The sequence below is a fragment of the Triturus cristatus genome, chromosome 3_2, assembly GCF_964204655.1.
Source record: "Triturus cristatus chromosome 3_2, aTriCri1.1, whole genome shotgun sequence".
In the NCBI taxonomy this organism is placed as follows: domain Eukaryota; kingdom Metazoa; phylum Chordata; class Amphibia; order Caudata; family Salamandridae; genus Triturus; species Triturus cristatus.
This window is the reverse complement of record NC_140584.1, coordinates 1235764904-1235787816: the sequence shown is the minus strand read 5'-3', so window position 1 is coordinate 1235787816 and position 22913 is coordinate 1235764904. Positions and strand designations below refer to the sequence as shown.

At 42.7% G+C, this 22913-nt stretch overlaps 1 protein-coding gene across 1 annotated transcript in view; it reads right to left on the bottom strand.

Moving 5' to 3' along the window:
- The window catches only part of LOC146859550 (CD5 antigen-like), a 613604-nt gene that overhangs the window by 195107 nt on the left and 395584 nt on the right, over positions 1-22913 (bottom strand). Inside the window, exon 6 of the mRNA XM_085650248.1 lies at positions 833-865. Coding sequence (XP_085506374.1) covers positions 833-865 — 33 coding nt within the window. The remainder of the gene's footprint in view (positions 1-832; positions 866-22913) is intronic.

Sequence of the window (22913 nt, the reverse complement as noted above, 5' to 3'; positions counted from 1 at the left end):
TCGCTTTCCCTTTGAAGTTCAACTTTTGGGCTCACACCCTGTTTGGCCTTCCTGTCAGGGAGAGGTCACACCTCCTCCAATGTCAGGCCCCTTGTATTTCTTCCTGAGAGTCATTCATAGCTCCCCCCAGGAGGACAGAAGGCTGTCTTGTGCCCGGCAACCATAAATGGTCACTGGATAACGGAGGGCAACAAAGTAACAACTTTCTAGAGTTGCTATATGTGCAAACGGTTTATTAAATTCGAATTGAGCATCATGTCAGGTTTAATGTAGCAATTATTTTGATGTCTTGAAGTATCAATTTTAGTAGTCCTATGCAGGGCTGTTGGGTTGTCAGCTGTGACCCTGCACTTCCCAATGTCGCTACTAGCTTTTCCACAGCAAAATGCCAATTTGTAAAAACAACAATTTATAAAAACATGTAGAGTTAGCAGAGTGAAACTGTCCTACCCATCTGCAGTGATTGGTTCGGAAACATACATTTGCCTCATCAAAATCAGGGTGACACAATAACTGCTGCAGCCCATGAGGGATACCTTAACTCACAGACCCTGAGTTCACTTGGTACCATATTCTAGGTACTTATAAGTAAGTTAACATATGCCAGTGATGGTAGAGCTCCTCAGACAAAGACCTCACTGGCACTGAGTACACCTCACTCACCAGAGCCAAAAACCATCAGCATCAGTTCAAAACTTTGGGAGTGATCATGCAAAAAGAGGTATTTCCCTACATGATATATATGAAATACATACACAAAGATCCTAATTAAAATACATGCTATATGAATTGCATGTCTAATAATCTGCATACATTGTTAAAAATGCATTACCTTTGTAGATCTGGGGGCGCAATTTCCGATTCTCTGTAAAAAAATCAATTGAAGATAAGATCATTGATCTTTGTTTTGAATAGAAATAAAACTCCAAACAACAAATTGTACAACTACAGACTACATCAGAAGCGGCATCACAGTGTGGTGAGACATGGAGGATACAGGCATACAGTCTGTGTTGAGACGTTCCCAAGTTTGCACCACCAATTAAGTAAGTTTGAGGGTGAAAAGGAGCTTGTTCCTGAGTCTCCATCTATAAACAGAGAAAAGGCTCTGAGGGGATTCAGCCCCAGAGAAAGTATCCTTAGCTGTAAGCAGGTCCCACGGGAAGCATGTGCTTGTAAGTACAGTTGCCCTCATTCACCTGAAGGTGACATGCTTCATCATAGGGCGATGCTGCTCGCCAGGGCGGCGCTGCAATGCCTGGCGGGCCCCACAAGAAGGTTCTTTGTCGGAGATCTGTTAATAAATATGCCAATTGAGCACCGGAGAACAAGGAATGTTGTGTCCTACAATGTGAGAAGATCGGTGAATGGTGTGAAGATAAAATCAACTGTCAACCAGAGGCCAACAAAATATTTATTGTGATATCCCCGGTAGATCTTGAGCTTAAAAAAGAAGGCAGAGACACTTAGGATACTATGGTCTGTGTCTCTTCAAGTGAGAGTGTCCGTCTAGCAAGATTTGGTCTAAGTTATAGGTCAACATATTTCATCCCTAAGGTAGTCGTGGAGCGATCTAGGGCTATTTTGTCAGGGCCAACAGTATATGATGTGACCTAATCTTCTCAGTAGAGTGAGGCGCTCTTTAACTCAAATGCGTGGGTGATAAGGTGGTGGCTGACATCTGATCACAACTTTCGAGCACTGTACTAATAAAGCACTTGGTTTAGGATAACCTGCTTAAAAATAAAATGAAAAGTGGATATATAAATGCACAAGATCAAAAATATCTGGTGAAAGTGTCATTAAAAATCTAACATGAGCGCACCCCCCCCCCAATCTACCACTAGTAAAAGAGTAGTGTTCTGCCCCAACATAACCCTTTCTGCCAAAGTGTTCGATGCAAACATGCGCATAGGTAAAGTCTACCGGCCGTGGATCCCATTGTGAGAGAAAGGTGGATACAGAATCCCCTCGGAACAGTGTAGTGGTATTTGACTTTGGGTGTTTGGTGGTGATTGTATTCTGGACCGGTTCTCTTTTTTGATAGATACAGAGAAAGCCTGTTGATGTCCGTTTTCTCTCTAAGACTTTTGGATTTTCTGTCTGATCATGAATGTTCCTCTCGTAGTTCATTCGAATCTGTAAACATTGAGTTAGAGGCCAGATAGCAGGGTTTACTTGAATGGAGAGTACTCAAGATCAAACTACAGGCTGTGAAATGGATTCTTTCAGGGAGAGGGACCCAATGCAGTTCTTCCATTGTAAGGGAGTTTCTCTCAAAGTCTATTGGCTGAACAATATTTATGCTACTGACTGAAGAAAAGCTTTGCTTGGTGTAAATTAGGGCCAGTAAGTACTGTGTTGCATCCGTCAATGTATGATAAGGCGAGTGCATGAAATGTGGGGCACAAAATTTGAGGAAGAGAAAAAGGCTGGATTCAGCAGGACAGTGTGGGCTGGATCAATTCTCTTTGGCCGTTCCTTGATACGGTCTTTGAGGACAGAGCTCAGTGGCAAAGACCAAAGATTTAGGTCTTTGTCTGAGTTTCAATTACCTTTTTGCCAACTTCCAGGTCCCAATAATGCCAGATCTTAACATGCAGTGCTGTCAGCTAACATGACATTAAGGCATTTTTAAAGTCCACCATTGTTAAACATTCAAGTCAACTTAGATTATGTGGAAAGCTGTAACTAGATTATTTTGTGACTACAATATAGTTCAAAAGGACAACTGGGTATGCTGATCCAAGGAAATATATTATGTGCCGGATTCACAAAGGGCCTCTGCATTCATGGTGAATGCCCCTCAGGAGTGGGTGAGTCTCTGCACTTGGGACTGAATCTCAGCAATGAGAATTCTCAAATTTGACATACAAGAAAAGAAAAAAAGTTAGGTCGCGCAAAGGATCATCTTGCCGTTTTCCTAAACTCGGTTAAGAAGGATAAAATAGCAAAGCTTCCACTTGAAAGAAACCAAATCCAAGCCACCTGTATATAAAACTGGAAATTATTCTAAAAAAAAAAAGGCGCTAGTATGAATTAATGTATATGTCCGTCCAACACCAAAAATGAAATGCAAAACAATCCAAGAAAGAATTTTTGCAATAGTCCAGATACGGCATAATAGCTCCTCTTTGGTCAGTAAGGACCTAATGGAGAAGAAAAATGCAATCCATAGGATAGCCAGAATACAAAAAAAAATCCCCAAGACGATTCTGAAGGAAAGTTGGTATCAATTCATTTTTTTTTTTTCTCTCAGTTACCAATGCACATTTAATACATGCAATTAAACATTAGTACAACATAAACCTTTTATACATTTTATACAGAGTCTAATCCAACTAAACAAATCAAACCGAGTAATGATTTAAATAATACCGACTTACCCTATTCCCTCTCTCCACCTCTCTAACGGCTCCCAAATTCTTATACCCAAAGCTCTCCCTGCTCTACCCTTTTTTGCATATATAGGTTTTTCCAGATTAAATATCGCAATAAGATTTGCTAACCATACTTGCATAGACGGAGGAGTTTTGTCTAACCAAGCCCTAGCTATGATTAATCTGAAAACCGCCATTGTCATAAAGACAAACTCCTTAACACCATTACTAATTCCGTCATGACCTATTCCAAGCAGAATCCAAGAGGGGGAAAGGGATATCTGTATCCCCAGTGCCCTGTCCAGAAAATCCTCTATTTCCCCGAGAAGAGTGTGTAGTTGAGGGCAGGTAGCAAACATATGAACTATATCCGCCTCAGATGCATTGCAACGAGGGCAGTTTATCCCTGCTCTGCCCCCCCATTTGGCGATTCTGGCAGGTGTGTGATATAGCAAAAATAAGGTTTTATAATGTTGGGATTGTAAAGGAGCTGAACATAAGATGTTACAACCCAATTCCAGCGACTCCTGAAAATCCTCAGTTTCTCCTCCAAGTTTCTCAGCCCACTTGTGACTGTGTTTGTCCAAATCATCCACCTTAGTTTTAGCTAGTAATGCATACGCTGACCTGATGGTATGTAGACCGCCAGTAATTAATGTCTCCATAAAGTCGTTAATCTTATATCCTGCTGTGCCGCCAAGCTTGTCCCCGAGAAAACTTCTGACCTGTAAGTATTTATAAAAATCTTTTCTAGATAAGTCATACTTGTTTACAAGTACATCAAATTGTGCCACGCCCACAGAGTCTCTTAAATCCCCAATTTGTTTAATTCCTTTTTGATTCCATGCGGCCATAACTGAGTCTGAAAAATTTTCCGAGGGAAACAGTTTATTATTATATAGTTTAACATATCTATTAAATCGACCAAGTCCCATCCGCTTCTGAAAAGACTTCCAAATATGTATGGCTGCGTTAAGAGTCCTAAACTGTTTCCCTCTAAAATGCCCCAGATCAGTATAATATAAGAAGCAGTTTTCTGTCTCCTGTCCTAATAGGATTGCATAGACATCTGTAGATGAGGAAGTAATTTTCTGAAGCTGTCCCCCTCCTCCGATTAAACCCTGCATATATTGAAGAGCAGATGCTAAGTAATATAGTCTGAAATCCGGGGCTCCCCATCCGCCTCTGTCTCTCGGTAGAGTCATAAATCTATAAGCCCTACGAGTTTTCCCGTGGGCCCATAAAAATTTATTGAAGATGCTTTCCAAAATATTAAACCATTTAGCTTCAAAAATTAGCGGAATTGCTCTGAATAGATAGAGAAACTTTGGTAGGATACTCATTTTTAGTACGTTGGTACAACCTACTAGCGAGAGATGTAGGTTATTAATTCTCTCTAAGTCTATTTTTACTTTATCAACCAGAGGGGTTATATTTATCTCAACTAGAGTGTCCAAATTTGCAGCTATTACTATACCAAGATATATAGCGGAGAGGGCAACCCTAGTGTCAGTACAGGAAATATGTTTATTCTTAACTATCTGGGTCTTAGACCTATTCAACCTATAGCCCGAAAATTGCCCAAATATGCTAGCTTCCCTTTCAACCTCAGCGATAGCTAGGTCCGGATTCGGGGTGAGTACGGCGACGTCATCTGCGTACGCCAAGATTTTAATTACGCGGCCATTCAAGACCATCGGGGAAATTTCCTTGTTTCTCTCCAACCTTCGTATAAAAGGCTCAAGGAATAGTGCAAAGAGCAGGGGAGATGAGGGACAGCCCTGTCTCGTTCCCCTAGATATTGCCACTATATCTGAATGTCCTCTGTTTACTCTAATTTTGGCTGTTGGACCTACATATAAAGCTTGGAGAGCTGTTATAAAGCCTTCTCCAATACCACACCATCTTAGAACTGCCCAAAGAAATCCCCATGTGACCCTATCGAAGGCCTTTTCAGCATCTAGAAACAGTGCTGCGATAGGGTCACCCAGGGACCCTGCGGCATCAAACATTGTAATGACCGTCCTGACATGCTGAGTGGTTCCCTTGCCTGGTATAAAACCGTGCTGCGAAGAACTTACGAGCTGCTCTATGTTACCTCCAAGCCTCATCGCAAGCATTTTTGAGTAAATTTTTATGTCAGAATTCATAAGGGTGATGGGTCTATATGATCTGGGGAGTGTTGGGGGTTTACCTTTTTTAGGAATAACTATGATATCTGCCATCCCCCAGGACTCTGGAGGAGACCCCCCCCGCTGTGTATGCAGCATGATATTTAACATATCTACCGCTAAGATATCCTGAAACAGTTTGTAGAATTCAACCGGGATCTGGTCTGGCCCAGCAGCTTTTCCCGAAGGCAGACCACCCAAAGATCCCTTAAATTCATCTAGATGAAAGGGAGCATCCAGCCCCGCTCTGTCCTGCGATGACAAGAAGGGAGCTGTAATGTCCCTAAGGTACCGATCCACCTCCATCTCTATTAAAGTACTCCCCTCCTCCCGAGTATAGAGTTTAGCATAGAATTTCCAAAACACTTCTCTAACACGGTCGGGATCAGTGACTAAGTTGCCCTGGCTATCTTGAATTTCCTTAATGTCAGCCATGGCTACGCGCTGCCTAGTTCTGACAGCAAGGATGTATCCAACTCTCTCACTCAGCTCGTATGAGTCTTGTTTACGCACTAAATACTTTTCAGCGGCTTTCGAACTAATGCCTTCAGTAGCATCCCATTTAAGGACAGTTATGCTAGCTAAATAAGTCTCAAGTGGAAGCCCCTGAATTATAGCTCTGGCAAGATTTTCTTCTGCTGCCAGCAATCTAAACCTTATATCATCCAGGTGTCTTCTTTCACTTTTCCGTTTAGCCAGTACATAGCTCAGTGTTTCTCCTCTGACCCCAGCTTTAAAACAGTCCCAAACCACACCAGGAGGGGCAGAGTCTCTATTAACTTCCCAGAAGAACTTTATCCATGATTCCATTTGTTTCTGATAATCGCCGTCCCTTAACAATGTGCGCTCAAAAGTCCACTAAGTTTTTGTAACACTTATCTGTGTAATATTTAATGTTAAAACTAGAGGGCTGTGGTCTGAAATAATTCTAGGTTGTTTCTCGATTTTTACATGAGAAATTAGGGAGTTAGAAATTAGAAAGTAATCCAGCCGGACCAATACTTTATGCGGGGCCGAGAAGTAGGTGCTGCCATCTATAAGGGGGTGTAGCTTTATCCATGGATCGATAAGGGAGTTGTGATGAACCATATCAGTCAGGGCTTTAAATGTCTTCCTCTTTCTCCCTCGGTACCACCCCCCAGGTTCTGAAAAGGAGCTTTTTGGAACGTGAATGTTAAAATCTCCGCAACATATAATGGGTTCTGGCCACTGTGCCAGTTCGATATCCAAAAACTGCCAGACATCAGGATCGTCTTCCGTAGAACCATATATTGTGACTAACGTAATCCGTACCCCTTTAAAACTCAAATCTACCATCACCCACCTCCCCCATTGATCCTCCTTTTTTCGATGCACCACCAAATCCCTTTTTCTTCCTAATATTGCTACTCCCCTAGTTCTAGTCCCTTGTTTACTTGCTGCTAATTCGTCATACCCAAGCTGCTTTAACAAATACATCTGTGTTGCTTCAATATGAGTTTCCTGGAGGCAAACCAAGTCCAACTGCAAAGAACTCAACAGCCCTGCTACTTTCACTCTTTTCCCAGGATTATTCAAGCCACAAACGTTAACTGAAGCAATCTTGCACGGCATTACAGGAAATCAGTGGGATTCCTACTCCTAATCCGCCAGAGTATTAACAACCAAAAATTACAGCTACCTACAATCCTTTGATACTGTCTATAACACCTACTTTGTGTGTACCATGTTTCACACAAGAATAGGGAAAGAATAGGGATGTGTCTGTGCATTAAATTGTGCATTACCAAGCCACCCACCCCCCCTCCCTTCCCTTCCCTTCAGCCCCCCCCCGCCCCCCCCGCCCTCCCCTGAACAGGCAAATAGGTCAATGAGACCTATACGTAGCCGGTTCCGAGCGGCTATAGTCGTACCCCTCCCCCTGCTTCATCTCAGAACTAATGCTAGAACTAACTAACTAATACCCCCTGATACCCCTGAGACCGGGAGTTGGTATCAATTCATAATGGCTCTTTAGAGACGGACAAACAGAAAGCCAAGCAGAGCTAACTGAAACATATCATCCCAGGGCAGTCGACAAGAGGATAGCAACAAATATTCCATCAGTATTACCTTCCGAGAGGATAAATGAGTCATTATTACTTACCACAATACGACAAGGGAAGGTATGACAGTGCACCCAGCCAAACTCTCTTCCAGCTGCACATTTTTGAAAGTAAAGGGCAACTGTGAGGAAAGTGGTGTATTATATGGTGCAGTTGTGTGACGTCACCATGTAATATACTCACAATACTATCTTGAGTCTAGTCAGGCTCATTTGTAAACCTATAGCTCAACCCTGAGTAGCTGTGACTATAAACAGTAAGGCTTCAACAAAAACAACAAGTGCAAAGAATTTGGAAGTACCAGAATAACCACTTGAGAAAGTCACACAACACATATTTTTATGAATTTGTAGAAAGTAAAAATTAAGAAAAACTACAAGAGATATAGATTTTTAAGTAAAACGTAAATGACTGCTTTTCACTCAATTATCAGCAAGCATTGGCAACGACTGCAGTTAGCAGATACTTTGGATTACTTGTTAAAGAGTTGTGTTTGGGTACCGTGGCCCACTTTGGATGACCAACTCCAGCAGAAAACAAGCCAAGGTGACAAGTGAGGAGTAGTCGGACAGTTACCTATCACCGGAGCCTTCTTGGGTAACCAAACTTCACTCATGTGGTTTTACTTTTGATTGTTGTGTATTGGTCTTGCAGGCTGCTCGTCAATAGTCAGGGTGGTCGAGTGATTGTGGTTACTGACTTGCCAGGTGGGCTTCTTCAGCTTGTTATTGCCCTGCAGTGGGAACACGAAGTCAGCAAACTGACTCCTTGAGTCTCTTCTCCTGCCAGGTCCAGGGAACAGCACTGCAGTCCTTTGTCAGTCCTCTTCCAAGTCCAGATGTGATCTGAGGCCTGAGTGCTAGGGTTGCCATATTAATGACCAGAAAATGCCCTTTGGGGATGAGGTGGTTACTAGCCAAAAGGCTACCTGGTCCCTTTCCTCCTGATGATGACTTCCTGCAATGTGTGGGAACTAGCTATCCCAGAGTGCACTTTTTTTGCCCACTCCCAAGATGGCCTAATACTTCTCTTAATGTGTGGAGCTTTGTAGCCCACCCAAGAGGTATGACTAAGTGTGGGCTACAAACCCATGGGAAAACTGTTTAGGCCACTTGGCACCAATCTCTGTCCCTGATGCTAACCTGTCTATCAGGACAAAAGATCAGCACCTCTTGTGTCTATCATTTGCCCTTCAAATGTGGCTTCCCTTATAATATTACCCTGTGACTCTTCTTGCCAGGGAGAGGTCATACCTCCTCCAAACGCAGGACTCTATTGTGGCTCCCCTTGGAAGTCACTCTTCACCACACCCCCAGGACAGCGAAAGACTGTCTTCTGGCCAGCATCTGCAAATGGCCACTGGGAAAACTTTGGGCAACAGAATGGCAACATTCTAAAAGTTGCTTTTATGTGGAAGTTACATTAAATTCGACCTGGGCATCAAGTGGGTTTTAAGGTAATGATTTGTTTCATACCTCGGTGTACCAAACTTAGCAGTCTCATTCACAATTTAGCACAGCTAATGTGTCAGCGTGTAACTCTGCACTCGCTAATGGGGTAACTAGCCTTTCCACAGTAAAAATGATGAATACATCTTCTATCTTTTAATTTACAGCACCGTGTCCTGGATTTTTTTTAGAGGCCTACCTTAGGGGGGGGTTTATATATATATTATAAAAAGGAGGTCTGGGATTTGTCATTAATTTAAATGGCAAAGTTGGGTTATCAGTTTCAAGCTGCTCTCTCAGCCTGCAGGTGCAGGCTAGGAGGCATGTTTTACCTTGCTGCTCTCAGGGTGGCACAAAAAGTGCTGCAGCCCAGGAGAGACTCCTTAACTTACATGCACTGGGTACCCTTGGTAAGTTAACTTATGCCAATTGGATATAAGCCAATCAAACATACACTTTAGGGCTCAGAGCATTGGCACAAAGTTCTGGTTTGCAGTCCTCTGTGCACTCTCACAGTCAAAAAACCAGCAGTATCAGTCCAACACTTTCCGGTGGTCGTGCAAAATGAGGCCTTTCCTTACAGTAAGACAAGGCAAAGGCACCTAGTTCTCTCCTTAACTCTTTAACTACTGAAGAACAACGCAGGTAATACAAAAAACCTAGAAACTATTTATTAAAAAGGAGACCAAAAGAACCTAGCAAACTGTAAGCTTAACACCTAGTTAGATATTGAGGCAAAACATTTTAAAAAGTGCATTTTACAAGATCTGGATGGTCGGGCTGAAAAACAATCTCTGAACCCGTTTGTTCAGACCGCCTTTCGTCATGACTCAGGTGCAGAGCTCACTATACTAGTGGGAAAACTCATTGGAAAAAAGTCATCATTACACTCAAAATTTAGAGATTTCAAAGCGGCCTTTGACAAGGTCCAGCATAATATTCTGTGGTAAAAACTGCAACATTGCAATATTCCGGTACCACTGCTGAATGCCATTCAGATAGCCTACATGATGATAGCTGGTACAACACTGACCTCAAGAAATCCAAGAGAGCTTGTAAACAGCTTGAAAGGAAATGGAAAATCACCAGAGGAACCACCAAAATAAACACCTACAAGTCCGTACTTAGATACTATCACCATCAAGTCAAAAGGCCCTGAACCTGAGAATCAAATCTAGCTCCCACCATGGCAAAGGACTTTTTTCCATTGTCAAGAAATTAACCAACTCAACAGCTGCGACCAACGCCATCACAGATACAGAAGAACTCTGCTTCAACCTCTCTGACTTCTTCCACGAAAAAATCACCAAGGTCTATAGCAACTTTGAACCCCAGCCACCCCTCATCGACTTGCCCATCCTGCTCACCTCTTTGACCAAAGACCACCAACTGACAGCATGGAACCCTCTATCTATCAAGGACACTGCAGCAAAAAAGAAGACGTCAACTCAGGGGTGCCTACAGAACCCTGTCTCCACCATGACTGCAACCTGGGAAGACCCATGAACAGCACTGCACTCACTTCAATCATTAACACCTCCCTCAAGACAGTCACTTTCCCTGATAGCCGGAAACATGACAATGTCACAACCATACTTGAAATCCTTCAGCCGACTCCGATGTACTCAGTAATTAGCGAACCATCTTGCTTCTCCCCTTCCCAGCCAAAGTCATTGAGAAGAACATCAAACAACTCTCTGATACCCTAGAACACCACAAGCTCTGTACGACTCACGATCAGGAATTGAAAACAACCACAGCACTGAACCAGTCCTCATTCCTGCCACAGATAACATCCACATCATCCTCTGCCATAGAGAGACCGCCACCCTCATCCTCCTCAACCTCTCCGCCGCTTTCAACACCATCTTCCACCACACTTTCAATGCTAGACTACACACAGCAGTAATACAAGTAGGGTGGGTAGAGCTTGTGGAGTTTCACTCCAAGGAATTCCACGGAGTTACATGAAAACTCAGGAAAGATTCTTCAGAGTTCCGCAAACGGGTAGAAATTGGCACATCGCGCTACTGGCAATGATTTTTAGTTCAGGGAGCTTGTTCCACACAGCAAAATCAGTGAGAACGTCACCACTTGGCACACCAGAGGGTGCTGCTTCTTTACTGCAGCTCGAGTAGATTTTCCACTGACGCAGCAGCTTTCTCACCGCAAACAGTTGTGACTGCTCGCATTGAGGAAATATTGTCAGTTGTCCTCCCAGCGGCTGGAAATCATGCTAGGGAATGCCAATTCTCACTCGCACTCGCCAACTTACCACAGGCGAGCCACGCATGAGAAAAAACTCTGCATTACAGCAGTTGGCTGAGTTTTGCCATAACTCGGGGTTATAATTGTAATGCGGAGTGGCACAAACTCTGTGAACTCCAATGATGGCGGAGTAGAATTTATTTCCCACCCCTAAATACCAGGACCAGAACTCAAATGGATAGCTTCCATCCTCTCCGGAAGAACGCAACAAGTCAGACTCACGCCGTTCGCATCAGAACCCAATGACCTCATCTATGGAGTCCAACAGGCATTGTCACTCAGCCCCACACTTTTCAACTTGTGCATGGCTACTCTGGCAAACATCATCAGATCCAAAGGAACCAACATCATTTCATTTGCTGATGACACCCAGCTCATTTTTCTCTCTCACATGAATAAGGTCACCATCAAGGCATACTTCAAGCAATGCATGACCAGCATGGCTAATTTGATGGAATAAAACGGCCTCAAGCTCAACACGAACAAAATTGAAGTGCTGATCTTTGGGAATAACAGCTCACCTTGGGACTCCACCTGGCTGCCCGCCAAACTTGGACCCACACCCTCCCCAACAAACCATGCTTGGAACCTAGTTCTCAGCCTGGATACAATACTCACGATAAAGACCCATCTCAACCCCGTCACCTCCTCATGCATCCACATCCTCTGCATGCCATGTAAAATCTTCAGGTGACTCCCATTGGATATCAGACATTTCATCATGCAGTCCCGACCCTAATCACATGAAGAGTTGACTACGGCAATACACTCTACACCGGCATCCCAAACCAGCAAGATTGCCTGTATTTAGGCCCAGCCTCACTACACACCTACACTCAGCTACTCAGTGTCAAGATATTCTCATGGGTGAAAATCAGCACTCTACAAATCCATATTACATTATCATTTTGCATGCAGATGAAAAATGTCAAGAAAAATATGGACTTTTAATGGGCTGAAACAGGGCTGCATATTAGCCCTCGCCTGATTTAATATTTACATTGTGGCTGTCTATGATGTGATCGACAAGTCACAAGTAGACACACCCGAAGTGGCTATCCATTAGTCAAGACCTGCCGATCCTGCAATGTGCAGATGATACAATCTTACTCTATAAAACCCCTGCAGGTCTATAAAGATCATTAAATCACATAATTTCTTACTGTGACCCAAGTAAACTAGAAATTAACAATGAGAAAACAAAACCCAAAATACCTTCATAAGAAAAAATAGAAACCGCTCATGAATATAAAATACTTGGGCTTATTGTTTGAATATCGAGGCACCGTCGAACCACACAGAAACTCACTAACCCAAAAGGCAACTTTCTTTGCTCTGGCATTCGAATTGATATTAAAAAAAACATCAATTCCCTGCATGCTCCACTCTCCATCAGGGATGAACAAAACTCTCCCAACAATAACACTTAGCCTCGCTGCCCAACCTTCATCAGTAGCCGGACTCGTTGATCATTTAACAAGTAAAATGTATAGACACGTTTTTAGACTTTACGAATTTGGCCAAGTCACAAACGAGGTTTGAATTTTCAATAAACTAGTTGAATATTATTCAAGATTTTGCTTCCAGTAAATAAATGCATTAAAGATTGAGTAATGATAATACATTAGTTCAGCTCATTTGGAGAGACATCAACACAAATCATAGTGGACATAGAAATCAGTGGAGGTTTCTTCTAATCACCGATTGGAAATAACTGTTCTAAGAGGATGCATGGTCATTTCAAACGAGCCTCCTATTATTTCAGAAACTGGCAAATAAAAACTGCAAACACATTTCCATTGACCAAGATAAAAGCTCATTCAGTTACCAGTCACTTGAATGGACTGTAAAGCCCTTATTACAAAGGAGATACAACATCTAGATTCTCCTTTCTCATTAGAATTCAATTTTAAATTCTAAAAATATCACTTTGGCAATTTTGGACCGTGTCTCTCCATGGGCACCACAATTTAGAGACAAAAATTGCCAACTGTATGGTTCACATGAAGAATTACTTTTGCACGTTCTTTGCAATTTATCTGACTCTTAAAAATCCTAAAACCAAGTTGCCAAATCTTGAACATACAAACCTATAATCAACAGCAGTTGCTCCCTATCAGGGGCTTCAGGGTGCAGCCACCCTGCCTCCTTCGAGGCCCCTGTGCACTTATCAGAGTAGCAGTGTTAATGACTTCACACACGCGTTCAGGACACTGCATAACATAGGGCCAGCATATCTTAATAGCCGCCTTCACTTCCACCAATCCACCAGACCCTGTCCTCAGACTCACAACCTCTCGCACATACACCCTGTTTCCTCAAAAGTAGAATGTGAGGCCTAGATTTCTCCACATCGCACCTTGCTACGTTATGTTATGTTATGTTATCAAGAGTTTTGTTAAGCGCTCAGCTACTCAAGCAGAGTGTCCCGGCGCTGACAGACCCAAGACCATAAAGCTTTTGCGGGGAGGAGGACTTACAGGCTGAACAGCTGAGTTTTGAGCTTCTTTCTAAAGGTCGTCAAGTTGTCGCACTTTCTTAGCGCCAGAGGGAGGGCATTCCAGGCGAGAGGCGCTAGGTATTTAAAGGAACGCCCTCCGATCCGGGCGCGCCTAATTGCCGGGACCACGGTGAGGGACAGTGACGCAGAGCGCAAGGCTCTGGTAGGTCGATGAAAACCAATCCTCTTTCTCATATAGAGGGGGCCGATGCCATGAAGAGTTTTAAATGCCATGGTAAGTGCCTTGAATTCAATGCGCTTCTGAATGGAGAGCCAGTGCAAAGATTGCTGTAATCCAGTGGCATGGGAGCGGTGGCTAAGGCCAAAGATAGCCTGAGCGGCCGAGTTTTGCACAACCTGTAGGCGTGTGAGAAGGAACTTGGGAAGACCCAGGTACAGGACATTGGCATAGTCAAGCCTAGAGCCTATCATGGCCTGCATCGTGATCTTCCTGTGGGCGATGGAAAGAACAGGAAGAAATTTTCTTAGCATTTTTAAAATGCCAAAGCATTGACCAACTAGGCCCATAATCTGAGGTTTCAGGGTGAGATAATTATCCATTTTAACGCCAAGATTTTTAGCCATCGAGGCCACATCAGCAGGGGGAAACATATCAGCAGGCCACCAAGACCTCCAGCATGGATCAGGAGGGCAACCGAAGAAAAGAACCTCCGATTTATCTGAGTTGCATTTTAGCTGATTGCATTGGAACCATGTAAAGACCGCGGCCAAACAGTTCTTAATACGGTCTCCATTGAAATCCATATTTTTACTGCACGTGAAAAGAAGCTGGGTGTCATCGGCGTAAGAAACAATCTGGGCTCCAAAAGATTCGACTAGCGCAGCCAGAGGGGACATATAGATATTGAAAAGGATCGGACTTAATATAGATCCTTGGGGAACTCCCACTTCCAGAGGCGGCACTGTCGCAGAGTACGGAGGGGCCCAGACTATCTGTTGGCGGTTGGTCAGAAAGGACCATTTGAACACCGTTCCTCCAACCCCAATCTCCACAAGGCGGGTCAATAGGCGGTCATGAGGAACAGTGTCAAACGCCGCAGAAAGATCGAGTAACACCAGCAGTGCCTTTCCCCCAGAGTCCTGAACTTCCTTGATGGCCTCCACCACCTCTAACAGAGCAGTATCTGTGCTCATATTCGCACGGAAGCCGGATTGGGTGTGGTGCAAGAGCCCGTTGGCCTCCACAAAATGTGAAAGGACAGACTGAACATGCTTTTCTACCACTTTAGCCAGGGCAGGGAGCAGAGAGATAGGTCGATAATTAGCATGGATATCCCGATCCAACAAATGTTTCTTCAGGAGCGGAATGACCATTGCCTGTTTCCAGGCAGACGGCACAATCCCTGTTAGCAATGAGCAGTTTAGAATTGGATTAACCAGGGGGTTAACAGCACAAGCTATTTTAGCTAGAAACATTGCGGGACATGGGTCCAGAGGAGAACCGGATCTTATTTTAACGAGAAGTTCCAGTGAGGATTGGGGTGCAATCGGTGGAAAACTCAACAGACTGGGATTTACCGAGTCCGAGACAGCGGCCTTAGTTTCAGGACGGAGCGCTCCCCCCCTTGCGAGAGCTGGAAAAGTTGCCTGAATGCTTTTAATTTTATTGGCAAAAAAACTGGCTAATTGCAGAACCCAAGGTTCCGTAAAAGAGCACCTAGGCGTGATAGCCACTGGTGATGTAAATTCTTTCACAATTGTGAAGATTTCTTTGCTGGTATTCGCAGCCTCCTCAATCCGTTGAGCGAAGTACGCTTTTTTGGCCAGGTAAATGTCCTTATGATAGGCCCTGGAGCAACTTCTGTAGGCCTCCTTCAGAGGATTCAGATAATTTGCGCACCAAGCTCTTTCTGCTTTTTTGCAGAGCCTTCTACTAGAGTTAAGCGAAGGCGTGAACCATGGGGCCGATGCACGCGGGGATTTTTTATACAGCTGCCTTGGCGGGACTAAAACCTCTCGGCACTGTACAAGCCACTTTTGAAAATGAGCAAGGTCCGATTCCAAATCACCCGTGAGAAAGCAAGGGTGGGTTAGCCGATACTGATCAATCATTTCCACGGTTACTAGATGGAAAGGACGCGACCGCAGGGCTGGACATCCCACACCTCTGCTAGTCTTGGTGGTTTGTGCCTGGATATTAAAAGCAACCAGAAGGTGGTCGGACCATAACACCGGGAGAGGGGGCACAACTGTCACAGAGACGGTGGAAAAAATCTGATCCAATGTGTGCCCTTTATTATGAGTGGGCAGCGTGACGAAGGGTGAAAGGCCCAGTGGGCTAGTAATATCTAAGATTTTAATGGTATCTGACGCCTCCGTATTGTCAAAGTGGACATTAAAATCTCCCAGAAGAATAAAATGCTTAAATTGAACGCTCATGCCTGAGATCACAGCGTCCAGCTCCTCGTTAAAAGATCCAACCGGGCCTGGGGGTCTATAGACCAATAAACCAGCGCAAGATTGACCGGGGGAGAGTGTAAGACAGAACCCAAGTGCTTCGGCCCCGCGAATGTCATCAGTTGGTATAATGGAACACTCGAAGCGTCTGTCTATTACCAATGCCACTCCTCCCCCTTTGCCTGTGCTCCGATCCTTCTTTAATATGAAATAGTTCGCGGGCAGGGCATTCGCTATATCCGGACCTGACGCTTCGCCGAGCCATGTTTTCGTGAGGAACAGGCAGGCGGGCTTAGAATCGGTAAGGAAGTAAGGTCCAGAGCATGTTTGCTCATAGACCGAGTGTTCAAAAGAGCACAGCTGAAGAAACGGACTGCAGAGGCCCGCTCTGTTGATGCGATTAAGTATTGGCTAGACTTTGCAGCTTCTGAATCCGTCGACCTGCCCCTCAATGACCAGCCACAGCTAGTGCAGTGATGTTTAACCCGAGTAGCTGGGTCAAAGATACTGCACCCGCTGTAACTGTGTTGTCTGAGGGCAAGGAGCTGTTGGGCGGAGTAATCTAAGTTTTTCTCATGGCGATGGCTCTCTGGGACCCAGCCCCAACCGCATCCGAACGCCTCCGGGACGCTGACGGGCGCAGACGGGCTTTCCTTTGGCGCTCCTTTGGGGCAGGAAAGGCGCTTCCGCTGAATGCGTCTGCTGCGCGGAGGCATCCCCGTCTTACTTTATAGTTCCCGCCCGTGAGGCAGCAAGCCTAGTCCGCCGACTGGCAAGCCTGCCTCACCCAAGATGGCAGCGGTGCGAGCGTCCGACCCGATGCACGAATCTGCAGTGAGAGGGACACCCGGACAGCGCTGTAGGAGGAAGGAAGGCTTGGGACCAGCGGCGAGACCCTTGGAGCACCAACAGGATACTCCAGAGCCCCTAAGGTAAGAGCTGAGATCCCCAACCAGAAAAGAGAGAGTACAGCGAGAATATCTCCCGGCTTTTCGCCTCAGGAGAGAAGGGACAGTGTGCTAAAGACGCCTGGACACAGTAAACAGATATACAGTATAACGATTAAAAAGTATTAAAAAGCAATTAAAACAGCGCGCAATTTGTGCAAATAGGCAAGTTAGCTATGAGCTGCCACGAGAGGCTCAGAACCGAAGGCAGCCGCCCCGGGAGTCTCTATGGCATAGGTCTGACTACGACCTCTCTCTTCACTTCAGGGCCTCCTCCTCCCTTCTTGAATCCTGCAAGAGGCTGAAGATCTGTGTAGCATGTCAATGTACTGACATACATTTAATCTGCCTTATGTTATTATTAATACTACGGAACTTTACCAGAATTTAATTTCAGCAAGATTTGGTTATCAAATTTCATTTTAATAAGGATTGGGAGCTTCGCCGCATATGCATTAAAGTTTGAGTAAATACATTTCCGATACGGTCTCATCCTTTCATTTTGATAGAAGTTCCTCATGCAAGACTTAATTTGTAAATAATATTTCTACTTTGAGAATTATTTAAGAACATTTAAGCACGCTTAGGTTTGTCGTGGAGACCATCGGAATCTTGGAGTAGTGCTGTTTTAAAACTAACTTCCTGATTTTCATAAACATAATTTCTATGCTTGCTGATGACTTAATTTGAAGAAGTCGATTATCGGTAACTTTGACAAAACCTTGGGGCTTTGACGACATTGATAAGAATTAAGTAACATTAAATACTCTTTGTGTTTTTGCGCCTTTGATTGATGACTCAGCGCTTGGAGTTTGATTTGTTTTTATAATTGTCAATCACATTGAAAAAGGCATCGAGTTTCTTTGTGAGACTGCATATAATTTGAAAGTTGCTATTGCTTCAAAATTAAACACCAACGTCTCTTTGTTGTCGTTACGAACGAGGAATAGAACTTCTTCATATGTCGCATCAGGAACCTTCTTCTTCCGACAATCACAGTGAACGTCATCTTGCTGCAGTCACGCAGGCGTCTGACGTCATTCCGCAGTATAATCCCACGTGGAGGCCATTTTGAAAGCGACGCTTTCGAGAATCCTAGCAACCTGAAGTGCGCTTAGCATCACTATCGGAAGCTACACGCCAATGCGCACGGCTTTTTCTTAGTTTTGGTCATCGTGCGCTCAGCATCACAATTTACGCTGATACGCACAGCTTTATAACTTGGAGCTACATTTGGGAGGCGCTAAAAATGTATTTGTTTTAGCTCTTGCTCGTGAACTAGTGACTTTATAGTATAGTGTGCTAGAAGCTGACATACACGGCTACGAGATTACTGCCCTTAGCAGATATACATAACAGTAATTTCTCTAAATGGAATATACTTCGCAATAAGCATAATTGTATAATTAGCTTTATATTTAAGCCAGTTTGTATGGTTGTTATATAAGTAACACATCACACATTCATGCACAATATTTGAATATATAATAGAAATCTAAAAATGCAAAATGTTACTGCAGCCCCATTTTTTTTATCTGAGGCTGGTAATCCTCCTATACAATGGAAGAAGTGGAAAGTTGTATTTGAAAGGTACGCTAGGGTATGTGGCCCTTCACTTAGTGCAGAGAGAAAGTCTTCATTACTTTTACATTGTTTAGGGTCGGAGGGGCAAGACGTTTTTTACCACCTACCAGACTTATCACGTGAAGAAGCGAATGGGCTCAACGACGATGAAATATGCATCAAAAAAATAGATAATCATTACTTGCCTCAGGTAAGCACTATTTTAGAAAGGTATACGTTCGCTAAGAGGATGCAAGGTGATGAGGAAACGGTGGAATGTTATGTAACTATTTTAATTAAAATTCCTTCTTCTTGTAAATTCGATGGCTTAACTGATGAACGTATACGTGATCAGTTCATGTTTGGATGCAATATGGAGAAAGTCAGGGAAGAATTATGGTCACGTGATGAGCCTACCCTAGATGAGGTTCTCGTTGTAGCCAAAAGGATTGAACATTCGATGAAATGTGTTGCAGTTTTGAAGAAAGATTCCATGAAAGAGTTCAAGGTTCAAGAAATTAAGAACAAAGATAAAGTGAGTTATGGATCTAAAGATAGGAGTTACAAAGGAGCCTCATCAAACAAAGAAAAAATAAATGAAAAATGGACCAATAGTAAGTGTTTCAGGTGCGGTAAAATGGGAAATTTGGCTAATAATATAACGTGTCCAGCTTTAGGTTTAACATGTCCTAAATGCAAAAGGAAAGGTTCCTTTGCCTCAATGTGTAATAGTAAGGTGATATCTAAGGTTAAAGAAGTTGATGTTAATGATTGTGAATACGATGAATCCAACTTCGAAGATTATGAATGTGGTCAGATAGTTGTACAGGTGGTAAGTGGAGAAAAGAAGAAGAATTGTCCATATGATAAAATCTTAGTTGAAGGAGCAAAAACTAGAGTTTTATTCGATTCAGGAGCGAAAATTACAATTGTTTCATGTGGATTTTATATGAAAAATTTGAAAGGTAAAGTTAAACTTTTGAAGAAAGACATAAGGCCATTGGCTTATGGGGGAGAGCCCAATAAACTTCATGGGTATTTCACAGGGCTGATAGAGTACACAAAGAAATTTGTTTCAGGGAAAATTTACGTATCAATAAAAGGTGATAGCATCATCCGTTGGATGCATCAAGGTGACCTTGGAGTCTTCCTTGACCCCAATGCTGATCCTCCCATTCAACTAAGAAGTGACATCAATTTTATTATGAAAAAAGAAAGTGGGAATTTGGTTGATGATCTTAAGAAAGAGATACAAGCATAAAATTATACTTTAAAAAGATGCTATTCCTGTATGTTGCAAAGTGAGGAATTTTCCTCTTTCAGTAAGGGAGGATATGCAAAAAGAAATTGAAAAATTAAAAGATTGGGGAATCATAGAAGATGTTGAAGGGACAGAATGGTTGGCTCCGGTAGTGGCAGCCCACAAACCCAATGGGGATTTGAGTCTCTGCATTGACTTGAGACAATTAAACAAATGTGCAGTGATCGACAAATATCCTTTGCCAAACATAAACGAATTATTGTCTCTGTTGGGTGGAGCCAAAGTTTTTTGTACAATAGATCTTACCTCGGCGTATCACCAGATAGAATTGGAAGAGTCATGTAGGGATTTAACTTCATTCATAACACCTTTCGGCACATATAGATTTATACTTATGCCCATTGGATTAGTATCAGCCTCTTCAGTGTTTCAGAGAGTAATGGAAAATATTCTTCAAGGTTTATCAGGTGTCTATGTTTACCAAGATGACATATTAATCTATGGGGATGATAACTGTCAACATGACTCTCGTTTGAAACTAGCTTTGGGGAGACTTTCAGATCATAATTTAACAATTAAGGCTGAAAAATGTAAATTTATAACAAACTCAATAGATTACTTATGTCACAACATTACTAGTGATGGTGTGAAACCTAAAGCTGATCTAATTAATACAATTCAAGAGATGAGTTCACCGTCCAACAAAAGTGAACTCATGAAATGTTTAGGGGTAGTTGAATACTATTCGAAATTTGTAAAGAACTTTGCTAATTGCGGAGCAAATATGAGATACTTAAGAAAGGCGTGGATTTCAAATGGACTGAATGTTGTGAAAAGGAGTTCATTGATATCAAAGGGAAACTTAAAGCAGCACCTTCTCTTGCTAGTTTTAACCCTATGATCAAACCCATACTCATCACTGATGCAAGTGAAAAGGGTCTGGGAGCTGTTTTGCAACAGAAGGGTTCCTATGGGATGCAAACCATTATGTGTTGGTCACGAAGCCTCAGAGATCCTGAAACTAGATATTTAGTTGTGGAACGAGAGTCCCTTGCAGTATTTTGGCCTATAAACATTTTTTTAAAGTTCCTTTGGGGTGTTGATTTCGAAGTGAGAACTGATCATAAGCCCCTGGTGGAGATATTTAGTAAAAAGGGCCTCGATGCCATATCCAGCAAAATAACAAAGTGGGTGATAGGGCCACACGAATATAATTTCATGATAAAATACAAACCAGGAGTTGAAAATAACGTAGCAGATGTGCTGTCACGTCTCACACCCAACACTTTGTCTGCTGAAAATGATTGGGAGGATTCTGATGAATTGGTTTGTATCATTGATCAACAGATCATTAGTGAAAAAAGATGGTGTGATGAAATGGCACTGGATGTGGTTCTAAATGAAGTTTTAGATCTGATTAAGAAGGGTTGTAACAGCAACAAGGAAGGATCTGAGAGTACTAAAAAATGTTGGGCAGTGGGTAAAGAATTATCAGTGGACAATAATCTGTTATTTTGGGGAACGAGGTTAGTTCCTCCCTGCAGTCTTAGGAAACAATTCATGGATGTAGTCCATTACTCACATGCTGGTATTACAAAATGTGTGGAACGATTGAGAATGTCATATTGGTGGCCAGGCATGGACATAGAAGTGGAACGTGCAATACGTGATTGTATCCCATGCACATTGAGTGACAAGTCCAAGAGCACTCGTGTCCAGCCAATGGTCTTAAGGAGACGTCCTTTAAATCCTTGGCAAGATATTGCTTTAGACATTCTTGGTCCAATTCATAGTAATGGCTCTCAAACCTTTGTAGTGGTTGTAACTGACATGTTCTCATGATGGCCTGTAGTTTTCTTTTTATCAAGCATTGATACAAGCCACATAATTAAATGATTAAAAAACTTGTTTTCTAAAGAAAGAATACCTGAATCCTTATTAACAGATAATGGAGTTCAGCTAGTGTCGGAAGAGATGAAAAACTTTTTAGCATCTAAAGGTATTGTACACAAGACGTGTTCTCTCTATCATCCCGAGGCCAATGGAATGGTGGAGAGACTTAACAAAGTGATTAAAGAGACAATTTCTTTAGCTAAATCTATGTCTCTGAATTGGAAAGATGAAGGATTAAAGAAAATTGAGGAGTACACATGGTCTCCTCATTCCATCACTGGTAAGACACATTTTCTTTTATTCATAGGCAAGGTTCCAATAATGAGTAATGGCAAGGAAAAGAAATGCGACAATGACATAATTCAAAAAAGAGAAGAAGAAAAAGGAAAACAGAGGAAATGTTATTTTGATGCGAAGAAAGCTGTAAGAACAACAAAAGTGTTGGTTGAGGATTTGGTAATGATCAAACGTCCTGGCTTGATGGGTAATTCTGTAGCAAAGTTCATGAAACCTATAAGAGTCATGAAGGTATTTAAGAATGCTATAAGACACAGGATCATAGAATTTGGAACTTGAATAGAGTAGTGGTTGTAAAGGGGAGAGTAAATGATAGTCTTGAGAAAAGTGAAGATGGTATCTATCGAAAAGAAACTGGAAATGATAAAAATCGTTCTTCGTCCAGAATTTGTAGAAAACCATCTTATCTTTCTGATTATGTATAAACTTTTGTACATTTGTTTTTTTGTGTAAAGAAGGGAGGTGTGTAGTATGTTAATGTACTGACATACATTTAATCTGCCTTATGTTATTTGATGTCAGGTTAGGAATGTTAGTGGTGTCATCTGTGATGTCACCGTATTCTATGTGAGAAGGTTTGGAAGTAAACTTGTTCAGTTGCTGTTGATGTCTGCTGCTGCATGGATGGGATCTCTATGGAATAAACCTAAAATGAAACAGCCTTCCTGTGTCCTGATGTCGTT